Source organism: Lissotriton helveticus, chromosome 3_1, assembly GCF_964261635.1.
Source record: "Lissotriton helveticus chromosome 3_1, aLisHel1.1, whole genome shotgun sequence".
In the NCBI taxonomy this organism is placed as follows: domain Eukaryota; kingdom Metazoa; phylum Chordata; class Amphibia; order Caudata; family Salamandridae; genus Lissotriton; species Lissotriton helveticus.
In genome coordinates, this window is record NC_136061.1 from 409,173,222 (window position 1) to 409,191,021 (window position 17,800).

General features: G+C 49.0%; 1 protein-coding gene across 4 annotated transcripts in view; it reads right to left on the reverse strand.

Annotated features, from left to right (window-relative positions):
• Positions 1 to 17,800, reverse strand: part of TRAK2 (trafficking kinesin protein 2) — a 704,082-nt gene that overhangs the window by 348,041 nt on the left and 338,241 nt on the right. For all 4 annotated transcript variants that reach the window (XM_078680216.1, XM_078680217.1, XM_078680219.1 and 1 more), the window contains 3 exons: positions 16,913 to 17,214; positions 4,032 to 4,310; positions 476 to 575 (listed from right to left, as the gene is read on the reverse strand). In XM_078680216.1, coding sequence (XP_078536342.1) covers positions 476 to 575; positions 4,032 to 4,310; positions 16,913 to 17,214 — 681 coding nt within the window. The remainder of the gene's footprint in view (positions 1 to 475; positions 576 to 4,031; positions 4,311 to 16,912; positions 17,215 to 17,800) is intronic.

Consider the following 17,800-nt stretch of genomic DNA (forward strand, 5'->3'; position numbering starts at 1 on the left):
TCAGAGGAATTTCATGGAGAAGAACTACTTACAAAGGTATAAAATGAGTCCACCATTAACTACAGTATGTATTTGTTTTTTCCCAGGGCGTAGCTATCAATAGTACAGCAGGTGCAAAGAAACTAGGGTACAGGAGTTTGAGTGATCCGCTGCACCCACCTTCTAGTTCTGGCTTGTTTCTACCACCATAAAAGGGAACGGGTCAATGTTTGCATTAAAGCACATGGTGCTTTTTTTATGCCACTGTTTTCATCAGCGTCGTTGGCACAATAGCGTATAGGTTCCTGTGAGGTTGTTGGCTGCACATCTCAGATCATGACTCCGACTGTAATTTAGCAGAAGGATGAACGTGGTGGGCCGAAGGACTTACTTCAACGTCATTATGTCACATTGCAGAGAGCAGAACTACATGCACAACAAAGTAGCAAACAAAAAAGCGATGTTGCGGTTATCTGATCGAGGAGACGCTCTTTACCTGGGAGTAACCTGAGTGATGTCCGATGGGTGCAGTATCCTACAGTTTGTAAAAGTGAAGGTAGAATTTGTGGAGGATAGACACTTCCCAGGGTTAGAGGCTGTAATAAAAGATGTGACAAATTATGCAAAGAAAATATGTGCGGTCAGAAAAATGATTAGACACTGGCTCTGTGATACAACCAACACCCATACGGGACACACTGATTTTTAGGTCTATCACAATTCAAAGCAAGACTACTAAATATATAACAAAGTGTCAAAAGATTCATAAAAACATCAACAAACTTAAATGGGCTGGTTAACGTACTGTCAAAACTAGACCAAAGGGCAGAAGCTTTGCTAGATTTTCAGGAGAACGCCTATGTCACTGGTAGCCAATTAGCTGCATCATGTCTACATTTATCTGATGGATGTCTCCAAAATTAAGCATGCCTCAAACTCTTGTAGACATCACTGAAAACCTCTGGTCCAGACTACAGTGAGGATAACGCAGCAAATGACAAACCTAGTAGCAAAAAATACAGACCTATACCAATGGCAATAAATCATACTACTTTTTTGTTGATTGCCATTACGATGTGTAGAAAGATACTCCCTACAATGTTTAATCAAAAAGCACCTACAAAAGTACTTACCCCGCCCATCTATCAGTCTTATTGTCAGACTACTTAAATTGTTAGTATATTATTTTCGATAGCTACATAAACAGTTATAGATATTTTCTTTCTTGAACTTCTCTTTTGAATGTGCATTTGGCAATTATTCAGCCTGCCACTATTAAAAAAGGTCAACACAATACAAAATGTTACGTTTGTAGGTTATCAGCCTCTCTCACTTTTGTCCATAGCCAATCTTTCCTTTTGTATCAGCCACATCGTTTAGTGATGTTTAAACATTGATACGGTTTACATTTGTAACTAAGACTTAATTTACGTAATAGCTGTGAGTCTGCAAACATCGAGGGAGATGACAGCTTCTGTTGGAAGGAGACTAGTGTTAGCATGAATATGGTCAGACAACAAGGAAATGATTGAAAGGTTGCAGCCTGCAGAATTTCTTTGGAAATGCTAACTGGTCTGGGTCTTGGCTAACTGGTGTGATTTTTGTTTTAATTATTACAAGCTTATGCCGCAAAAATAAGAAAAAAAAGACATGCCGCCCACACACATGAAAGTAAACCGCTTGTGATACAAATGTCATGTAAATAAATAAATAAATACCTTGATGCATGTTAATGGAATAACACTGGTGCTTCCTAGCCGGCAGGCATACTTATAAAAAGCATAGAAACCCTTTCTCCTTTTGAATGAATGAATGAATGAATGAAATACAATTTTTAACGCGCAACTAAGCCCGGTGGGCGTCAAGGCGCATAACCAAACAATACCAGCTATCAGAGAATACTCCTAATTACGGGTATGCCCTGACAAAACACCAGGTCTTGAGCGCTTTTTTAAAAGAAGACAGAGAAGGTTGCATCTTAATCTCATGAGGCAGCAAGTTCCATAATTTGGGAGCAGCAATGGAAAATGCTCCGTTTCCCCAGCGTACCCTTTTGGCACGTGGGACAACCAACAGATTCATCTCTGAAGATCTCAGAGATCTACAAGGCTGGTAACGGGTCAGCAAGGCACCAAGGGGATCAGAGAAACCCTCAGCCAAAGCTCGATAGGCAAGGCATAGGATCTTAAACGAGATCCTAAGATGAATAGGGAGCCAATGAAGGCTCTTTCTAGCCATCGTCGCAGATGAGGCATTGGGAAGTGCTAAGACAAAGCGAGCAGCCGCATTTTGAACGACCTGTAATCGCTGAATGAGCCCCTTGTTGGAGTCTACATAAAGCGCATTACAGTAGTCCAACCTTGAACTCACCAATGCCACTGCCACCTGCTTACGTGCTGAGGGGGAGAGATAGTGAAGGATCCTCTTAAGAATCTTTAACACCCCCCAGCAGGTGGCAACCGTACGTGTGACCTGCAAAGTCATGGACAAGGAGGTGTCAAAGATTACTCCAAGATTTCTTGCAGACTGGGAAGGAGATAGACAGGTTCCCAGTGAGGCCGGCCACCACTCATCCGACCAAATATCCTGGTCTTTGCCAAAGACCAGGATCTCAGTTTTGTCGCCATTCAACTTCAGGGAATTCTGAAGCATCCATCATTCGAAAAACGGATTATTGTTGGTGCAAAGAAAAGGCACTGAATTAGTGAAGACATAGTTTAAAAATACATGGGTGACTACGAAAACTAAAAAAAAAGAATAAAGATAAAGCAACATGCCATCCCTTCATGTATAAGAGAGCCAATGACTAAAGTGGACTTGCTTATTGGCGCTTTTTATGTTTATGGCCTCTGATTACTAGAAACGTGAGACCTGATAGTTGAGCAAGGGATCTATATAAAGAACAAAATTAAAGCCTTTTTGAAAGAAAAGGCAAGCAAAAACGGACAATATCTAAAGATGTTGAACAAAGGCAAAACAATGCAAAAAACGTAATTTTTGAGTCAGAAAAAAGATGAAAGAAGGCAGAGTCCAGGACACGCAGATCCAGCTCACAGGAACAGAAATACAAACTGATCAGCAACTGCCACTGCAATGCATTAATGGTAAGTGGAGCTGCTACCTTTCTTCACCTCTTAAGATTAGTGGCTATTTAATTCCATGCTAGGGTTCTTGTTTTTATTTGAAAAAGAAATTAGAAAGAACTGGGTATGTTTAACTGTATTTCAATTCAAATGAAAATTTATTATTTTTGTCTTTAGAATAGCATGTAAAAATGTTGGTAGAAGGGACGTTTTCTTGGTTTAGAAACGTTCTGGGATCTCTCGGATAGGTGAAGATGATGGTCATCAATGAAGATCCTGTGATGGAGAAACTTCTGAACCACTGGTAGAATTAAAACCCACATATTGGAGATCCCACACTGCCATTTTCAATTAAGATGCATTTTAGAATTTTGGTATCAAAAAATGAAAAAGACTCCAATTGTATGGTTTCTGCATTTTACTGGTTTAGTATAAAACCACAGGTCATGTGCCAAGATTTATATATGCCCCCCTTTGAACACCTCTATGGCTCTGATGAATTCTAGTTGCTTATACATACAGTATTGATGTCCCAAGTCGCAAATGAGTAGCAACAGAGGACTTTACAATGTGATTTAATCAAGTCTGATTGAGAGGCAGTTCTTGGATTGCTCCAGACAGAAGTTGTGTGTTTACCACCGACACACAGCATCCCCTATCCAACTTTCAAAGCCACATCTACAGTTTCCAAAAATCCATCATCCCCAAATGATGTCTTAGTAAACTCAGCAGTCTCTCGCCTGATGGGATCTGCTTGGAGAGACAAAAGTAAGGTATAAAGTAGCTGAGTTATATGCTTACAGCATCCTCAATAAGTGATCAGGTTACGCCTCAGGTCTAGTTAGGGTTCTTGGTCCTATACAATAAAACCTTCACATTATCTAAAGCGGATCCAAAGCACAAAGTTCCAGTCTCGAGGAAGGTGAAAGTATATGGTGCATCAGTCTGTGCTGCACCACTCCAACTTACCAGTCACTGGAACTGATGCAGTTGTACTGGGTGGGAGGAATATACTAGCAGTTGCTTTTGGCATAGGTGGCTTTTGGTCCTCCAAGCAGTGATCTTGCACCTGAAAAGTGATGCCTTCATCCTTCTCGTCCTCCTCATCCTCCTCTAAATCACAGAGGTGGTATACTGCATCCTCGGCCAGTGGTGTAAAGCCTTTAGTCACCACACCAGGACGCGGATCTAAAAGAGTGCCTAGGTTGGGCTGAGCAAGCTGTTGCCATTGATGGAGAGTTTGAGAGCCTAGAGGAAGACAATCAAGGACAACATTAAAACTGAGGTACAGGAAATCCTTCTTGGTATTTAAGGTATTGAGAAAACTTTTTTATAGTGTGAAATGGAGAAACAACAATTTAGATTGAATATCATCACAACATTTATGGTAATAGAGGACAGAAACCATGTATTCTGAAAATGTTAATAATAAGAACAAAACTGTGGGAATGGAATAGTGATGCACCACGATTGGATGCTGCAGTACAACAAAAAAAAACAAAAAAAGGACTATTTACTACCAGAATTAACTTCTTTCTTTATACATATACAACAGGAAAAGTTATGGAGTGCAAACATTAGGCGCTAAATGATTGCCCCTGCATCTATGAGGAACTAGCAAGTGACCAAGCACACAGTTTTCACAAAACATATAAGCAAACCGAGACTCACAGACTTGACAATCAACACTACGTTCAAATTGCCACTCATATTTAATAAATAAAGGCAAGGTCAGATCAGAGAAATGCTGCTCGGAGTTGAAATGTTTTAAAAGGTAATATCACGAGCAAGACAGGATGTTGGTGAAAGTGAGAAAACTAAAATGAGATGTCCCTATCCTGCCTCATTTTTGTGTTATCTATAATCAAGTTTTGCCTTCGAGATTCTTAAGGACATGGCAGATTTAGGTCTACGCTGAACTTTTAGATTTGCAATGCACCTTAAGTGCACTCCCATCTCAAGTCAAGCAAGGTATCTCCTCCTTGCCCAGCTATGAGAAACTAATGGTGGCCATATCTTCTAGAGCACGAGGAACACACCTTTTCTTACCTGGCCCTTATTAACAGGGGCCTAATCGGAGCCTCTAGTGAACTTAGCTGGTGCCCCTCATTGTCCTCACGTTGAAAGCTACATGCATGCTTTGTGTATTGTAAAGATGGTGTACTTTTGTAGGCACATTCAATGAACAACACTGGTCGGTCGTCGTGAAGGTGGCCTCTTCAAGTAGTTTCATCTTCAGTCTGTACCTTGGAGTATTTTCAAATATTTTTAACCTGTCTGGAATCTTCTTCCATCGTTCTCCTAAGTTCAGCAACGGCCCCTGGGATGCTCACCAGGTGACCCTCCCACCACTCAAACCCTCCGCCACTCAACCCCTCCACCCCCACGCCACTCTCACCAACTGGTTTTGCCGATATTGAGTTAGGACGGCCAGTACACAATCGACTGAATACTGACCGCCCTCCCTTGCCCCTACCCTAGGCATGCCCTAAAAAGTACCAACTACCTTTACTGGTTATGGTCTCCAATCCTGAACCAAGCATGAATCCTTGATTAGACACTGGCTTCTCATCAGTAGCCTGGACTCTGGATAAGTACTGGCCCTCGGGAGCTCTTAGTTGGTATTATTTTAAGGAGTTGTTGTACAGGAAAGCTGGTGCTCAGTGCTACCCAGAAGCGGAATCTTATCACTAATATCCCAGATACTGAAAACAAGCTTGACAAACCTGAGGATCCACTGAAGCTGTTGTGCCCTGGAGAAAGAATATTACCTAGTAGGCTGTGACTGGAGCTAATCCTGGCCCTAAGAACAACAGTCAAGGTACAGTAAATACTGCACTCTGTGACAAACAGTCCCGTTGAAGGACAAAGTTAAATGACCACAGGCAAACTTGAGTAGAATCTACCCTGCAAGCTTGCAGAATTGTGTCCCCACAGATATATCCAAAGTATATAATCACCGATGCCTGTATAAACAATTATATATATTTTCTATCTTGAGCTTCTCGTCAGAGAGAGCATTTGGCAAGCCTGCTATTATTTAAAAAAATCGAAAACAAAGCAAGATGTTCAAATTGTAGGTTATCAGACTCTCAATTTGTCACTATGGAATCTTTCCTTTTGTATTCCCACATTGTTTAATAATAACATTGTTTACATCTGTAACAAGCTAAGTCTTGATTTACATAACATTCTGAGAGCCTGTAAATATAGTTTGAGATGACAGCTCTGTTGGAAGCGGACTAGTGTTAGCATGAAATGGTCAAACATCAAGGAAAGGACTGGGGGGCGTGGCCAGCAGCATGGCCGGCTAAGACGTGCCTTGCCGGAGCTCCTGCCGAGCTGCACCGACATCAGACGTAAAACTGTACCCCATGAGCCACTGAAGATACCCAGCTGAGGCTAAGACGCACTGGCAACTGTAGAGAGTGCTATAGTGGCGGAATCCCGCTGGGGTTGGCAGAAATCGGTGACTAAATAAGTACCGGCGAAACCCTGCAAGGCCAAGATGGCGGCCGCGACACCCGACCGCTACCGAGGCGCCTAGGAACTCATCCGCGGACCTACGGAGGAAGAGCCCGCAAGCGGAGGCACCGCAACTTGAAACCCTACCCAGCGGTACAGTATAGCCGCTGCGGGGTGCCCGCGGGGGGATCAGAGCCGCCGCGGACGACCGGCCGCCTTTACCAAGATGGCGGCCGGCAAGATCGATACCCGGAGAAACTGAGCTGGAGCCTTCGCTGCCGTCCACGCACGGGAGACTAGGAGACGGTGGAATCTGAGACCTGAGGTGCGGCGGAGTGGCTCGCGGAAGGCAGCGGCGACCAGCAGAGACCGCACGGCGCGGGAGACTGGGACATTCTCGGCAGCTCCAGACAGCGGTACCAACATGGCGGCGGCGGTTGAGGGACACCCGGGGGGACGAACAACAGCATAGGCGGCCAGTAGATAGGAGACTTGACTTCACCCTCCGGCAAAACCTGTCTCCCCCCCCCCCCACCCCCGCCACCGGAGCGCTGTACGCTCGATGCGCCAACAGCTTGGCACCTCACTGAGGCGAATCCTGCAGTAACAGCGTGAGGAACAGGTGTTGGAGGTTCTGGGCGGTCGATGACAAAGCGAGACGGTCACAGAGGTACACGGAGGCACATTCAGCTCACCACAACTGGCGCAGAGACTTGGGCCGGGATCGGGGTATTGTGGGGAGCCACGAGGCAAGGATTCCGCTGTGGGGAGGCGCCGAGGGACCCCATCTTGCAAGATACCACTCCGTGTGGTGTTGAAAGACGGACAGCAGCCGCCTCCTGCCTGGCCCCTACCACGCCTTGGGCATTCCAGAGGCCGGTGAACTGTATCCTACGGTGGGAGCCCCTCCTGAGACACAGGCAGTCATGGGGAAAAGGGACCCGATCCCTAAATCCACGAAGCAGGGCCCCATGGATAACTTTGCGGCGCCAATACATACGGCGGAGCAGCAATCGGTGACATCCGGAACGCGGTCAGACACGGCGATGTTGATGGCGGCCATTCAGGCGTCCAGAACTGACATCCGGGAATCCCGGGCGGCCCTGGAGGGGAAGATTGGGGAAGTCGGCTCAGAGGTTACACTGCTGCGTCAAGACTTTCGGAACCTGACTGACAGGGTGGCAGCGACGGAAACGAGAATTAGCGAAAACGATGCTTCGATATCATCCCTGAAGAAGGATATGGCGGAGCTACAGGCCTCACACCGTCAGTTGCAATGGAAGGTTGATGATGCGGAAAATAGATCGAGACGCAACAACCTTCTGGCCAAGCCTCCGGAGGGGGCGAGACCGCGACCAGTAATAGCAAGATTCCTGAACTATGCGGACAGAGATTTGATCCTACGAGAAGCCAGGAAGCTGGGGGCGATCCGTTTGGAGAATACGACCATAATGATTTTCCCGGACTATAGTCAGGAAGTCTCGAAACAGCGCCGATCATTCGATTCCGTGAAGGCGAAACTGAGGTCCTTGAACATAACCTACATGCTTCTTTTCCCCGCAAAGCTCAAGGTGCTCTACAAAGACAAGTCCATATTCTTCTCACACCCAGAGGATGCGAGGCAATGGCTCGAGGAACGTCCTATCCTGAATAGCAGAGAGGCTGTCGGACGGGAAGCACTGGACAGATCACTGCGGGAAAGGCCGCGGTGGGAACTTCTGAAACCGCAGCGGCGGAGACCGCGAAGGATAAAGACACAGACACCGGCGACACCGTATCGAACCCGTGGTACCAGTGGCAGGAGAGGAGGCAGATCGGCATCGCCGGGAAGTGACTCGGTGGCTGGCTCTAGGTTCAGTTGCTTGCGGAATGGCATCCGTTCGGAAGGAGATGAGGAGGACGATTCGGAAGGCCGCGCCTCCGGAGGAGAAGAGGAAGAGGGCGTGAGAGATTCAGTGCACCCGCTAGTACAAGAAATCCAACAGTTGGAGCAAGACTCATCGGGACAGGGGCCCACTATGGACACACAGGACTCGCACTCATTGAACAATGGTGCTCGGGGATCAGGGAGATTGCAGCTCGACAAAGGGGAGCACGCAAGTTGACATGCCCTTCGATGTTTTTTGAGTTTCTTTTCTTGTTCTTTGGTTTGTGATGGGAGGGATGTGTGGGAGGGCGACAGACCTTCTCCCGTGGATAGTTTGGTCCCACGTTGGGATGCGACTGGAAGGGAAAGGAGGTGGGGAGGGGGGTGGGAGGGGGGGGAGGTTTTCGAATTCCCTCGAGGGGTCCTGGAGGGTCAAGGGGAGGAGGGGGGGGACAGTTGAGGAGCAGCACACCTTGCCACGCTTTGGGACACTTCCACTACAGAGACCCACCTGGGATAAGTGTCGCACTACACTATGGCAAGTACACTAGACGCCCCGCAAGTGGGTGACACGGGGGTCACCGTCTTAACATGGAATGTGAATGGCTTAGGATCAAAGATCAAGAGGGGCCTGGTGAACGCTTACCTCAAGAGGGTGACGCCAGATATCATTCTTTTACAGGAAACTCACCTTAGGGGCAATAAGTACGCGTTTATAGCTAGAGGCCGTTATGCTGTGCTAGCGCATGCAGGGTACACTACAGATTCCAGGGTGGTGGCGATCCTCGTAAAGAAAACTGCACCATTCACTGTCACCCGTACCTGGCTGGACACACAAGGGACTTACGCGGGCGTACAAGGGACCTGGAAGAGGCGTAGGTACACGATTATTTCGGTATATGCCCCCCCAAAGCTACAGGCGCGCACCCTCAAAGAGATCACCACGATACTCATTGATACAGCAGATACGATACAAATAGTGGGAGGGGATTTTAACGATGTTATGTGCGAAGCACGAGACCGGTCAGGGACACCACGTACTCTGGGGACAAGCTCGACCTTAGCACGACAGATGGATGCCATAGGACTTACTGATGTCTGGAGATGGCTCCACCCTACCCAAGAGGCATACTCCTACTACTCCGGGGCTCTCAGGGCCTTTTCAAGACTAGACTATATATTCATGTCCAGGCAAAACTTTACAGCGAGTGATAGGGCGGAATACAAAGCGAGGGGACTATCAGACCACTCTCCGCTATATGCACAGCTGGGGCGGGAGGGAGGAGGGAGGAGGGCAGAATGGCGCCTAGCGGCATGGGACCTCCAAACACCGGATATGCGGCAGGGCATCAGAGCTGACATTAAGGTCTATGTAGCCGAAAATGAAGGTACGGTAGATTCAGCGATCACCTTCTGGGAGGCGATGAAGCCGGTCCTGAGGGACCGAATACAGAGTAGGTTGGGAGAGAGGCGGCGAACGCACCAGGCTGAGGTAGCCAGTATGGAGACGTCTATCCTAGCCCTAGAGACGGACTATCAGAGACGTAAGGAGGAGATACTACTGCGAAAACTATTAGATGAGCAAAGACAATTCAGGGAGCTGGTCACAGATGAGGCGCGTACTCAGGCATTGGCAACTCTTCACCGGTTGTATGACGTGGGTGATAAGTCCGGCAAACTCCTAGCATGGCTTGGACGCAAGGAAAGGGCGGCGAGGTGGGTGGATCGGATCACATTGATTGACGGCAGACAAGTACACACAGACTAGGCTATAGCGGACGCCTTTGCGGCCTACTATGAGGGCTTCTACGGAGCCAGGGACCTGGGTACGGAGGAGGACACGCAGCAGTATATGGGGGATATGGAGATACCGACTCTGTCCCCCGAGGCTAGCGAGGCTCTAGAGGCGGAGGTGACCCTTGAGGAAATATCGGATGCCATAGCTTCGCTGAAACCGGGGAAAACCCCTGGACCGAATGGCCTTCCAGCTGAGTTTTTCAAACGGGCTGCGGATCTACTACAGCGTCATCTAAAAACCCTGTTCTTGTAGGCGTGCCAGGCGGGGAGCCTGCCGCCAGACATCGCATTGGCTAATATTGTTCCGATTTATAAGGAGGGCAAACCAAGGACCGACTGTGCCTCCTACCGCCCCATCTCCCTCCTCAACATGGAGACGAAGATCCTAGCCACTATCTTAGCTAAACGACTGCGGTCGGTAATACTGGACCTCATACATATGGACCAGTCAGGATTCCTCCCGGACAGGGCGACCAAGTTGAACCTCCGTCGCACGCATAACTGGCTGCAGGAGGTTAAGGGGAGAAGTGAGCCTCACTGGTTCCTATCCCTAGATGCGGAGAAGGCCTTCGACGCGGTGCACTGGCCTTTCCTGATGGCGTCGTTACAGAGGTATGGGTTCGGCCCCAAGTACCAGGCATGGGTCAGGCTCCTGTACTCGGCACCGAGGGCGCGTGTTCGGGTTAACGGAAGGTTATCCCGCGAATTTCCAATCGGCAGGGGCACCCGCCAGGGCTGCCCGCTATCCCCCCTTCTATTCACACTCACTATAGAAATTCTAGCAATAAAGGTCAGACAACCATGGGATTCGGGGTTTCTCGCGGGGCGGTATCGACTCGGCGCAGGAGAAAATATCCCTGTACACCGACGACGTGCTATTGTTTGTAACCGAGCCAGACACAACGATCCCGGAATTGTTCAAGGAGCTAGATGGCTATGGTGCTAGGGCAGGCCATACCATTAACTGGCACAAATCAGTCCTCTACGACCCGCAAGGTCTGGAGCGGGGGAGTCCCTACCGGGGCAACTCGTACATACCAAGGAAGGCTTTCAATATCTGGGAATATTCATCGCTCTAGATAAGGGATTATCCTTCAGCAAAAATATTGCCCGTGTCATGGACTGCGCCACTGCAGAGATGGACAGATGGCGACAGCTCCCGCTCACCCTACTGGGCCGAGCGGCGATATACAAAATGATTAGCCTCCCGAAGTTTCTGTATGCGCTACAGAACGAGTATTACCCGCTGCCTGCAAAAACGATGAATAAAATCCATGCGGACCTTCGGGCCTTCCTGTGGTTAGGGAGACAGCCAAGGGTGGCCCTTACAACGCTACAGCGTCACCAATATAGCGGAGGGATTTCCCTTCCTAACCTGGAGGCGTATTACTGGGCGGAACACCTGACACCGATTAATGAGTGGTTACATGCGGTAGCTGATCACCCCACGTATGCGCTAGAGAGGGCCAAGCTGTCCACAAAAAACCTGCTATACTATTTATACGGAGGTGCGATGGGGACGTCGCTTCTACCGGCCACAATGATCACGTTAACAGCATGGAAAAAGGTCACAAGGCGCATGGGATGGGACAAGAGGCCCACCCGGCAGACGCCGTTATGGCACTGTACCTGGCTGGGGGAACTCGGTAAATTGCGCGGCTTCGGGAGGTGGGACGATATAAGTATATCAACAATTGGTGATGTGATTGCAAGAGGGGAACTAAAATCCTTCCAGATGCTCAAGGACGAATTTGGTCTGCACAACACTCAGTTCTACAAATATGCACAGTTGAGACATGCATGGAGGGCACAAAACATCACACTCACAGATATTCCAGAGTACGCACCACTGGAGGGTAGGTTGCTTCAGGAGCAGATCTTGGGACAGGCGGTATCCCTCACATATAAAACACTGACTAACAACATGTTAGGCGACTTGCAAGGATTACGGAGTAGATGGGAGGCAGACGTGGGAGGTATGGAAGATCTGGATTGGGAAATTGTCCTCTTGCACCCCCGTGAGGTGGCGATTAAATCGAGGCTACGCCTCATCCAGCTGAACGTGCTCCACAGAACCTATTTTGTTAGAGTGCGGCTTCTTAAAATGGGAAGGATACCAGATTCGGCGTGCCTTAGGTGTCGCCACCAGAGTGGCGATTTTTTCCACACGATTTGGGCGTGCGACGCCATACAAACATATTGGGAAAACATATTTACGGAGCTGAGTGAGGTTCTGGGAGTGACTAACGCGCGACCCTAGGCTGGCCCTGCTGGGTATGACAACTGAGGTGGACTTGGCACGCCCTCTGCTCATCTTCTTGGTCCTTGCATTGGTGGTGGCAAAGAGGGATATTGCAAAATACTGGGGGGCAGCCGAAACACCAGATATAGAAGAGTGGAGGAGGGGCCTGGACTTATATATGGCAGCAGAGAGAGTAACGTACAAAGCCAGAGGGTGCTCTAAGAAGTTCCGGAAAGTGTGGGCTAAATGGAGACAATATCATGGTCTGGAGTGAACCCGATAGGGAGAAGTGTTGAATGACTGGAGGGTTTATTACGCAGTGGATTTGCCCGACATAATCGCAGGGGCCACATGAACGTTGAATGAATAGAATATGTGAGAGAGGGAGAGGAGGCCTTGCTGGGGGGGGTAGGGTGGGTCTGAGGGGGTGGAGGGGGGTTGGGAGTGTATGCTGCTGCTTTGGGGGTTGTTTTACTATGTTCACGTTGATGTCTTGCGTTTTACTATGATGCCTATGGAACAAAAAGTTGCGACACTGACGGAGAGAGGCCGAATGTTGACGCCCTGCCGACTGCTGATTTTCTGCATTAATGATGCTTCTGATGCAACAATAAAAAGAACTTATAAAAAAAAAACATCAAGGAAAGGACTGGAGGGTTGTTTGAGGCCATGCCAGTTTATTGCTCAGTTCTAAAGTATGATCCTATTGACTCTTGTAGTACTCTCAGTGTGGGACAATGAACTTTCGAGAAGCGATCGTACCAATGGGTATGGAGGTCTAAACATCAAATGGAGCTTGCAGATAGTCTTTGGAAAGAAAACACACTACCCTACCCAAAGTTGATCTCAGCCTGTGCGCCAAGTGTGAGGCACCACCAAAACCCTCCTTAGCACTGAGTGACCCCCACCCTCTTTAATGTCCGACTGCAGCTATATCTGCATTTCCCAGTCTAAAACAAACTGTCTTTTCCTCCCTCCTCTCAGTATGGTGTTCTGTCAAGTATGTAGAACAACCTGAGATGGACTCACAGTGAAGGTGTTGGTGTGACTGTGACCCCAGTGGACCCACTCTATGCCTGTACCAGTGGAAGCCGACTTCCTGTGGGTTCCATTAACATAGGAAGATGCTGACTCACCCAAACACTTAAAGCCCCTGAAGTGGAACACTGCGCTAATCAGTCCCCTATAAAAGCCAAGGTTTAAGCTCCCACTACAAACTCGGTGAACTGGTCTGCAAGCCCATCTTGTAATCAGACGTCACGAGATTCCAGTTTACTGATCCTCCACATTTCAGCATTTGCTTTTGCCAACCAATCAATCAATCAATCAATCAATCATGACATTTGTATAGCGCGCTACTCACCCGGGAGGGTCTCAAGGCGCTCGGGGGAGAGGGGTCCGTTACTGCTCGAAAAGCCAGGTCTTGAGCTGCTTCCTGAAGGAGAGATGGTCCTGCGTTCGCCGGAGGTGGATGGGGAGGGAGTTCCATGTCTTGGCTGCCAGGTAGGAGAAGGATCTACCACTGGCGGTGGCTCTGCGGATGCGTGGGACGGAGGCGAGAGCGAGGTTTGTCGACCGTAGCTGGCGGGTGGGCGTGTAGAAGGTCAGGCAGTTGTTGAGGTACTTGGGGCCCAGGTCGTGGAGAGCCTTGTGTGCGTGGGTGAGGAGTCTGAACGTGATCCTCTTGCTGACGGGGAGCCAGTGCAGGTCTCTCATGTGGCCGGAGATGTGGCTGTGTCGGGGGATGTCCAGGATGAGTCGTGCAAAGGCGTTCTGGATGCGCTGGAGTCTTTTCTGTAGTTTGGCTGTGGTTCCGGCATAGAGGGTGTTTCCGTAGTCCAGTCGGCTGGTGACGAGTGCCTGGGTGACAGTCTTCCTGGTTTCGATAGGGATCCATCGGAAGATCTTTCGGAGCATGCGCAGGGTGTTGAAGCACGATGATGAGACGGCGTTGACTTGTCTGGTCATCGAGAGGGAGGAGTCCAGGACGAAGCCCAGGTTGCGTGCGTGGCCTGTTGGCTTGGGAGTGGTGCCCAGGGCAGGTGGCCACCAGGAGTCGTCCCAGCCAGAGGGAGATGATCCCAGGATGAGGACTTCCGTCTTGTCTGAGTTCAGTTTCAGACGGCTGTTCTTCATCCACTCGGCGACGTCTTTCATCCCTTCGTGTAGGCTGGTTCTGGCGGTGGCTGGGTCGTTGGCGAGGGAGAGGATCAGCTGGGTGTCGTCGGCGTAGGAGATGATGTTGAGGTTGTGTTGGCGTGCGATGGCTGCGAGGGGGCTCATGTAGACGTTGAAGAGGGTGGGGTTGAGCGATGATCCTTGTGGTCCGCCGCAGATGACTTCGGTGGCCTCGGATCTGAACGGGGGAGGCGGACTCTCTGGGTTCTTCCGGCGAGGACCGAGATGATCCACTCCAGCGCCTTCTCTTGGATTCCGATGTTGCTGAGGCGCTGCACAAGGGTGCGGTGGCAGACAGTGTCGAACGCTGCGGAGAGGTCCAGGAGGATGAGGGCCGCTGTTTCCCCGTTGTCGAGCAGGGATCTGATGTCGTCAGTGGCTGCGATGAGGGCGGTCTCGTGCTGTGGTTGGCTCGGAAGCCGGACTGCGAGTGGTCGAGGGATCCGTTCGTCTCGAGGAAGGCGGCAAGCTGTCTGTTGACGGTCTTCTCGATGACTTTGGCAGGAAAAGGGAGGAGCGAGATGGGGCGGAAGTTCTTGAGGTCGGTGGGGTCCGCAGTTGGTTTCTTTAGGAGGGCGCTGAGCTCGGCATGCTTCCAGCTTTCCGGGAAGGTGGCGGTGTTGAAGGAGGCGTTGATGATGTCCCGGAGTTGGGGTGCGATGATGGTGTCGGCCTTGTTGAAGACGTGGTTGGGGCAGGGGTCGGTTGGGGATCCGGAGTGGATGGTGTTCATCGTGCGGGTGGTGTCTTCGGTGCTGACCGGGGTCCAGGCGCAGAGGGTGGTGGTGGGGGGGCGTTGGTTCGGTGGTTGGGTGCGTGGTTGGTGTGCCGAAGCGGTTGTGTATTTCGGCGATCTTGCGTGGAAGAACGAGGCGGGTGAGTCGCAGAGGTCTTGTAGGGAGTGATGTTATTGTTACCGGCGCTGGGGTTGGAGAGCTCTTTGACGATGCTGAAGAGTACCTTGCTGTTGTGGGCGTTGTTGTCCAGTCGTTCTTTGAATGCTGTCTTCTTGGTGGTGCGGATCAGCTGGTGGTGATTGCGGGTGGAGTGCTTGAGGGCAGTCATGTTGTCTGTGGTCTGGTCGATGCGCCAGACTTTCTCGAGGGTGCGGCAGTTCTTCTTGGAGTTCTTAAGTTCGTCGGTGAACCAAGAGGCTTTCTTGCTGCTGTGTCTGCTGGGGGGGTCTTCAGTGGTGCGAGGTCGTCTGCGCAGTTGGTGATCCACTGTGTGAGGTTGCTGGCTGCTTCGTTGGGGTCCGTTGTGCTGGCGGGGGGGTTCTGGCTGAGGCAGGTGGTGAGCTGGTCGGCGGTGATCTAGTTCCAGTTCCTGCGAGGAGCCTGTTGCGGGTGGTGGTGGGTCGTGGTTTTTCTGAAGCTGAAGTGGACGCAGCTATGGTCGGTCCAATGAAGTCCAGTGGAGTGGCTGAAGGAGATGTACTTGCTGGAGGAGAAGACTGGGTCAAGCGTGTGGCCGGCGCCTATTGCCTTAAGAACTCTTTACCTCGTTGGCAGGGTGAATGGGACTAGCATTGTAATTTAGAAGTCACCACCAACATGTTTAGGCAATTGGATAGAGTTGTGGTAAAAACTAGGAGATTTTTCAGAAAAACGTACAAACTTCTGTTATAATTCCCTAGATTTTGATGGATTGGCTGATACTCTACGCGTGGAAAGCTAGTTTGCTCCGAAAGGTTCCAAAAGGATCTATAGTTTTCAGTTTTTGCCATCACAACATAAAACACTTACAGATACAGCACCCAAGACAGGAATAAATAATTTAACATTAACTTCCTTTTCGCATTGGGTATATATTTTGGCTCTAAAAGACGGTAGGATCTTAGCAATTTTCTTTATTTTAACTGATCAAAGTTTCTGAGATGTGTGTCAAAAGTATCACTGACTAGACATTGATTGTTTTGGGTCATACAGTGTTGCAACACATACCAATAATATGTCCTAGAGCAAACCCTGACTGAATGACCAGTTACACGGTTGGAGTGCCAAGTACACAGGGGAGTTGTTGGCTACACTGCACATGCCAACAGAATCTCGTGCCTGCGACAGTATGAGGAAATGAGAATGCTTAGCACAAGCTCCAACCTGTGGGTGTACAAAAAGTTAAGATAAGTAAATAATAATAAAAAAGATACTGTTCTGGATAAAAACAGGTGCTGTGTGCTAGCCACAACGGAGCCACACAACTGCCATTTTAATGAAACATGTTTATACAAATGCGAGAGGTACAACATCTGGCACTGTGGCTTTCTCATCTATAAAGGGGAGGAGGAGGCAGCTTCCTTACCTTCGAGAGGTTTGACAATCTGGAGCTTCTCAGGTAGGAGTGAGCGCAGGCAGCTGGATGTTGCAGAAAAGTCTGTGAGTTCAGAGTGGTAGGTTGCAATGGACAGGACACTCCCATTGGGTGTGCTGCATCCACTGCAGTCTTCCTTCTCATCCTCCATCACTGTTTGTTGACGTTCCCACTCATCCACAAAAAACTGTCTCTCACTCAGGTAGTTTTGCCGGCGGAGAGAGAGCCTGTGTAGGGCCATAGCTATGTCCTGCGCCCAAGGAACCCCGGGTTTACCCAGCTTTGGAGCATCTCTGTTAAAGAAAGAAAAAAAGATACCAAAAAAATGTATACGTTACAGAATTGGTTTATGAAACATAGCACGAGTGAAAATCAGAGGCTGAGCAAATAGCATATTAGGAAAGTAGGTGCAAAGTTGAAACTAGTACTGTTGCAGGTTCGGTTTTGCATCTAGTGATGAGTGAGCCTCAAAGGTAAAGACGGGTTTGGCTATAGCTACAAAAAAAAAAAAAAAATTCTTACCATACCTAGACCTACAGCTTAACTTAATCCCTGCGTCACCAAGGGGGACACAACACTCCATGTACTGTTGAAGACGCAGGACACTGCTGCCTCCACTACATCCTCAGAGCAACAACAAAGTTAAATGAAATTGTGAGATTTGATTTGATTTTCTCGGAATACATTTATGTCTTGAGTGACATCTTCTACGGGCTGAGCAGTACCTTGCTGCACATTTTGAATATAAATTTTATACTGCTCTACATCCCACCCTGATATTTCACCTGCCGTTTCTCGGTTTGTACCTCCAATCAGCAATGGGTTATAGACGTTCCCTTAAGTGTAATCATAATTTTACTTTCAAACTTTGAGTGGTAA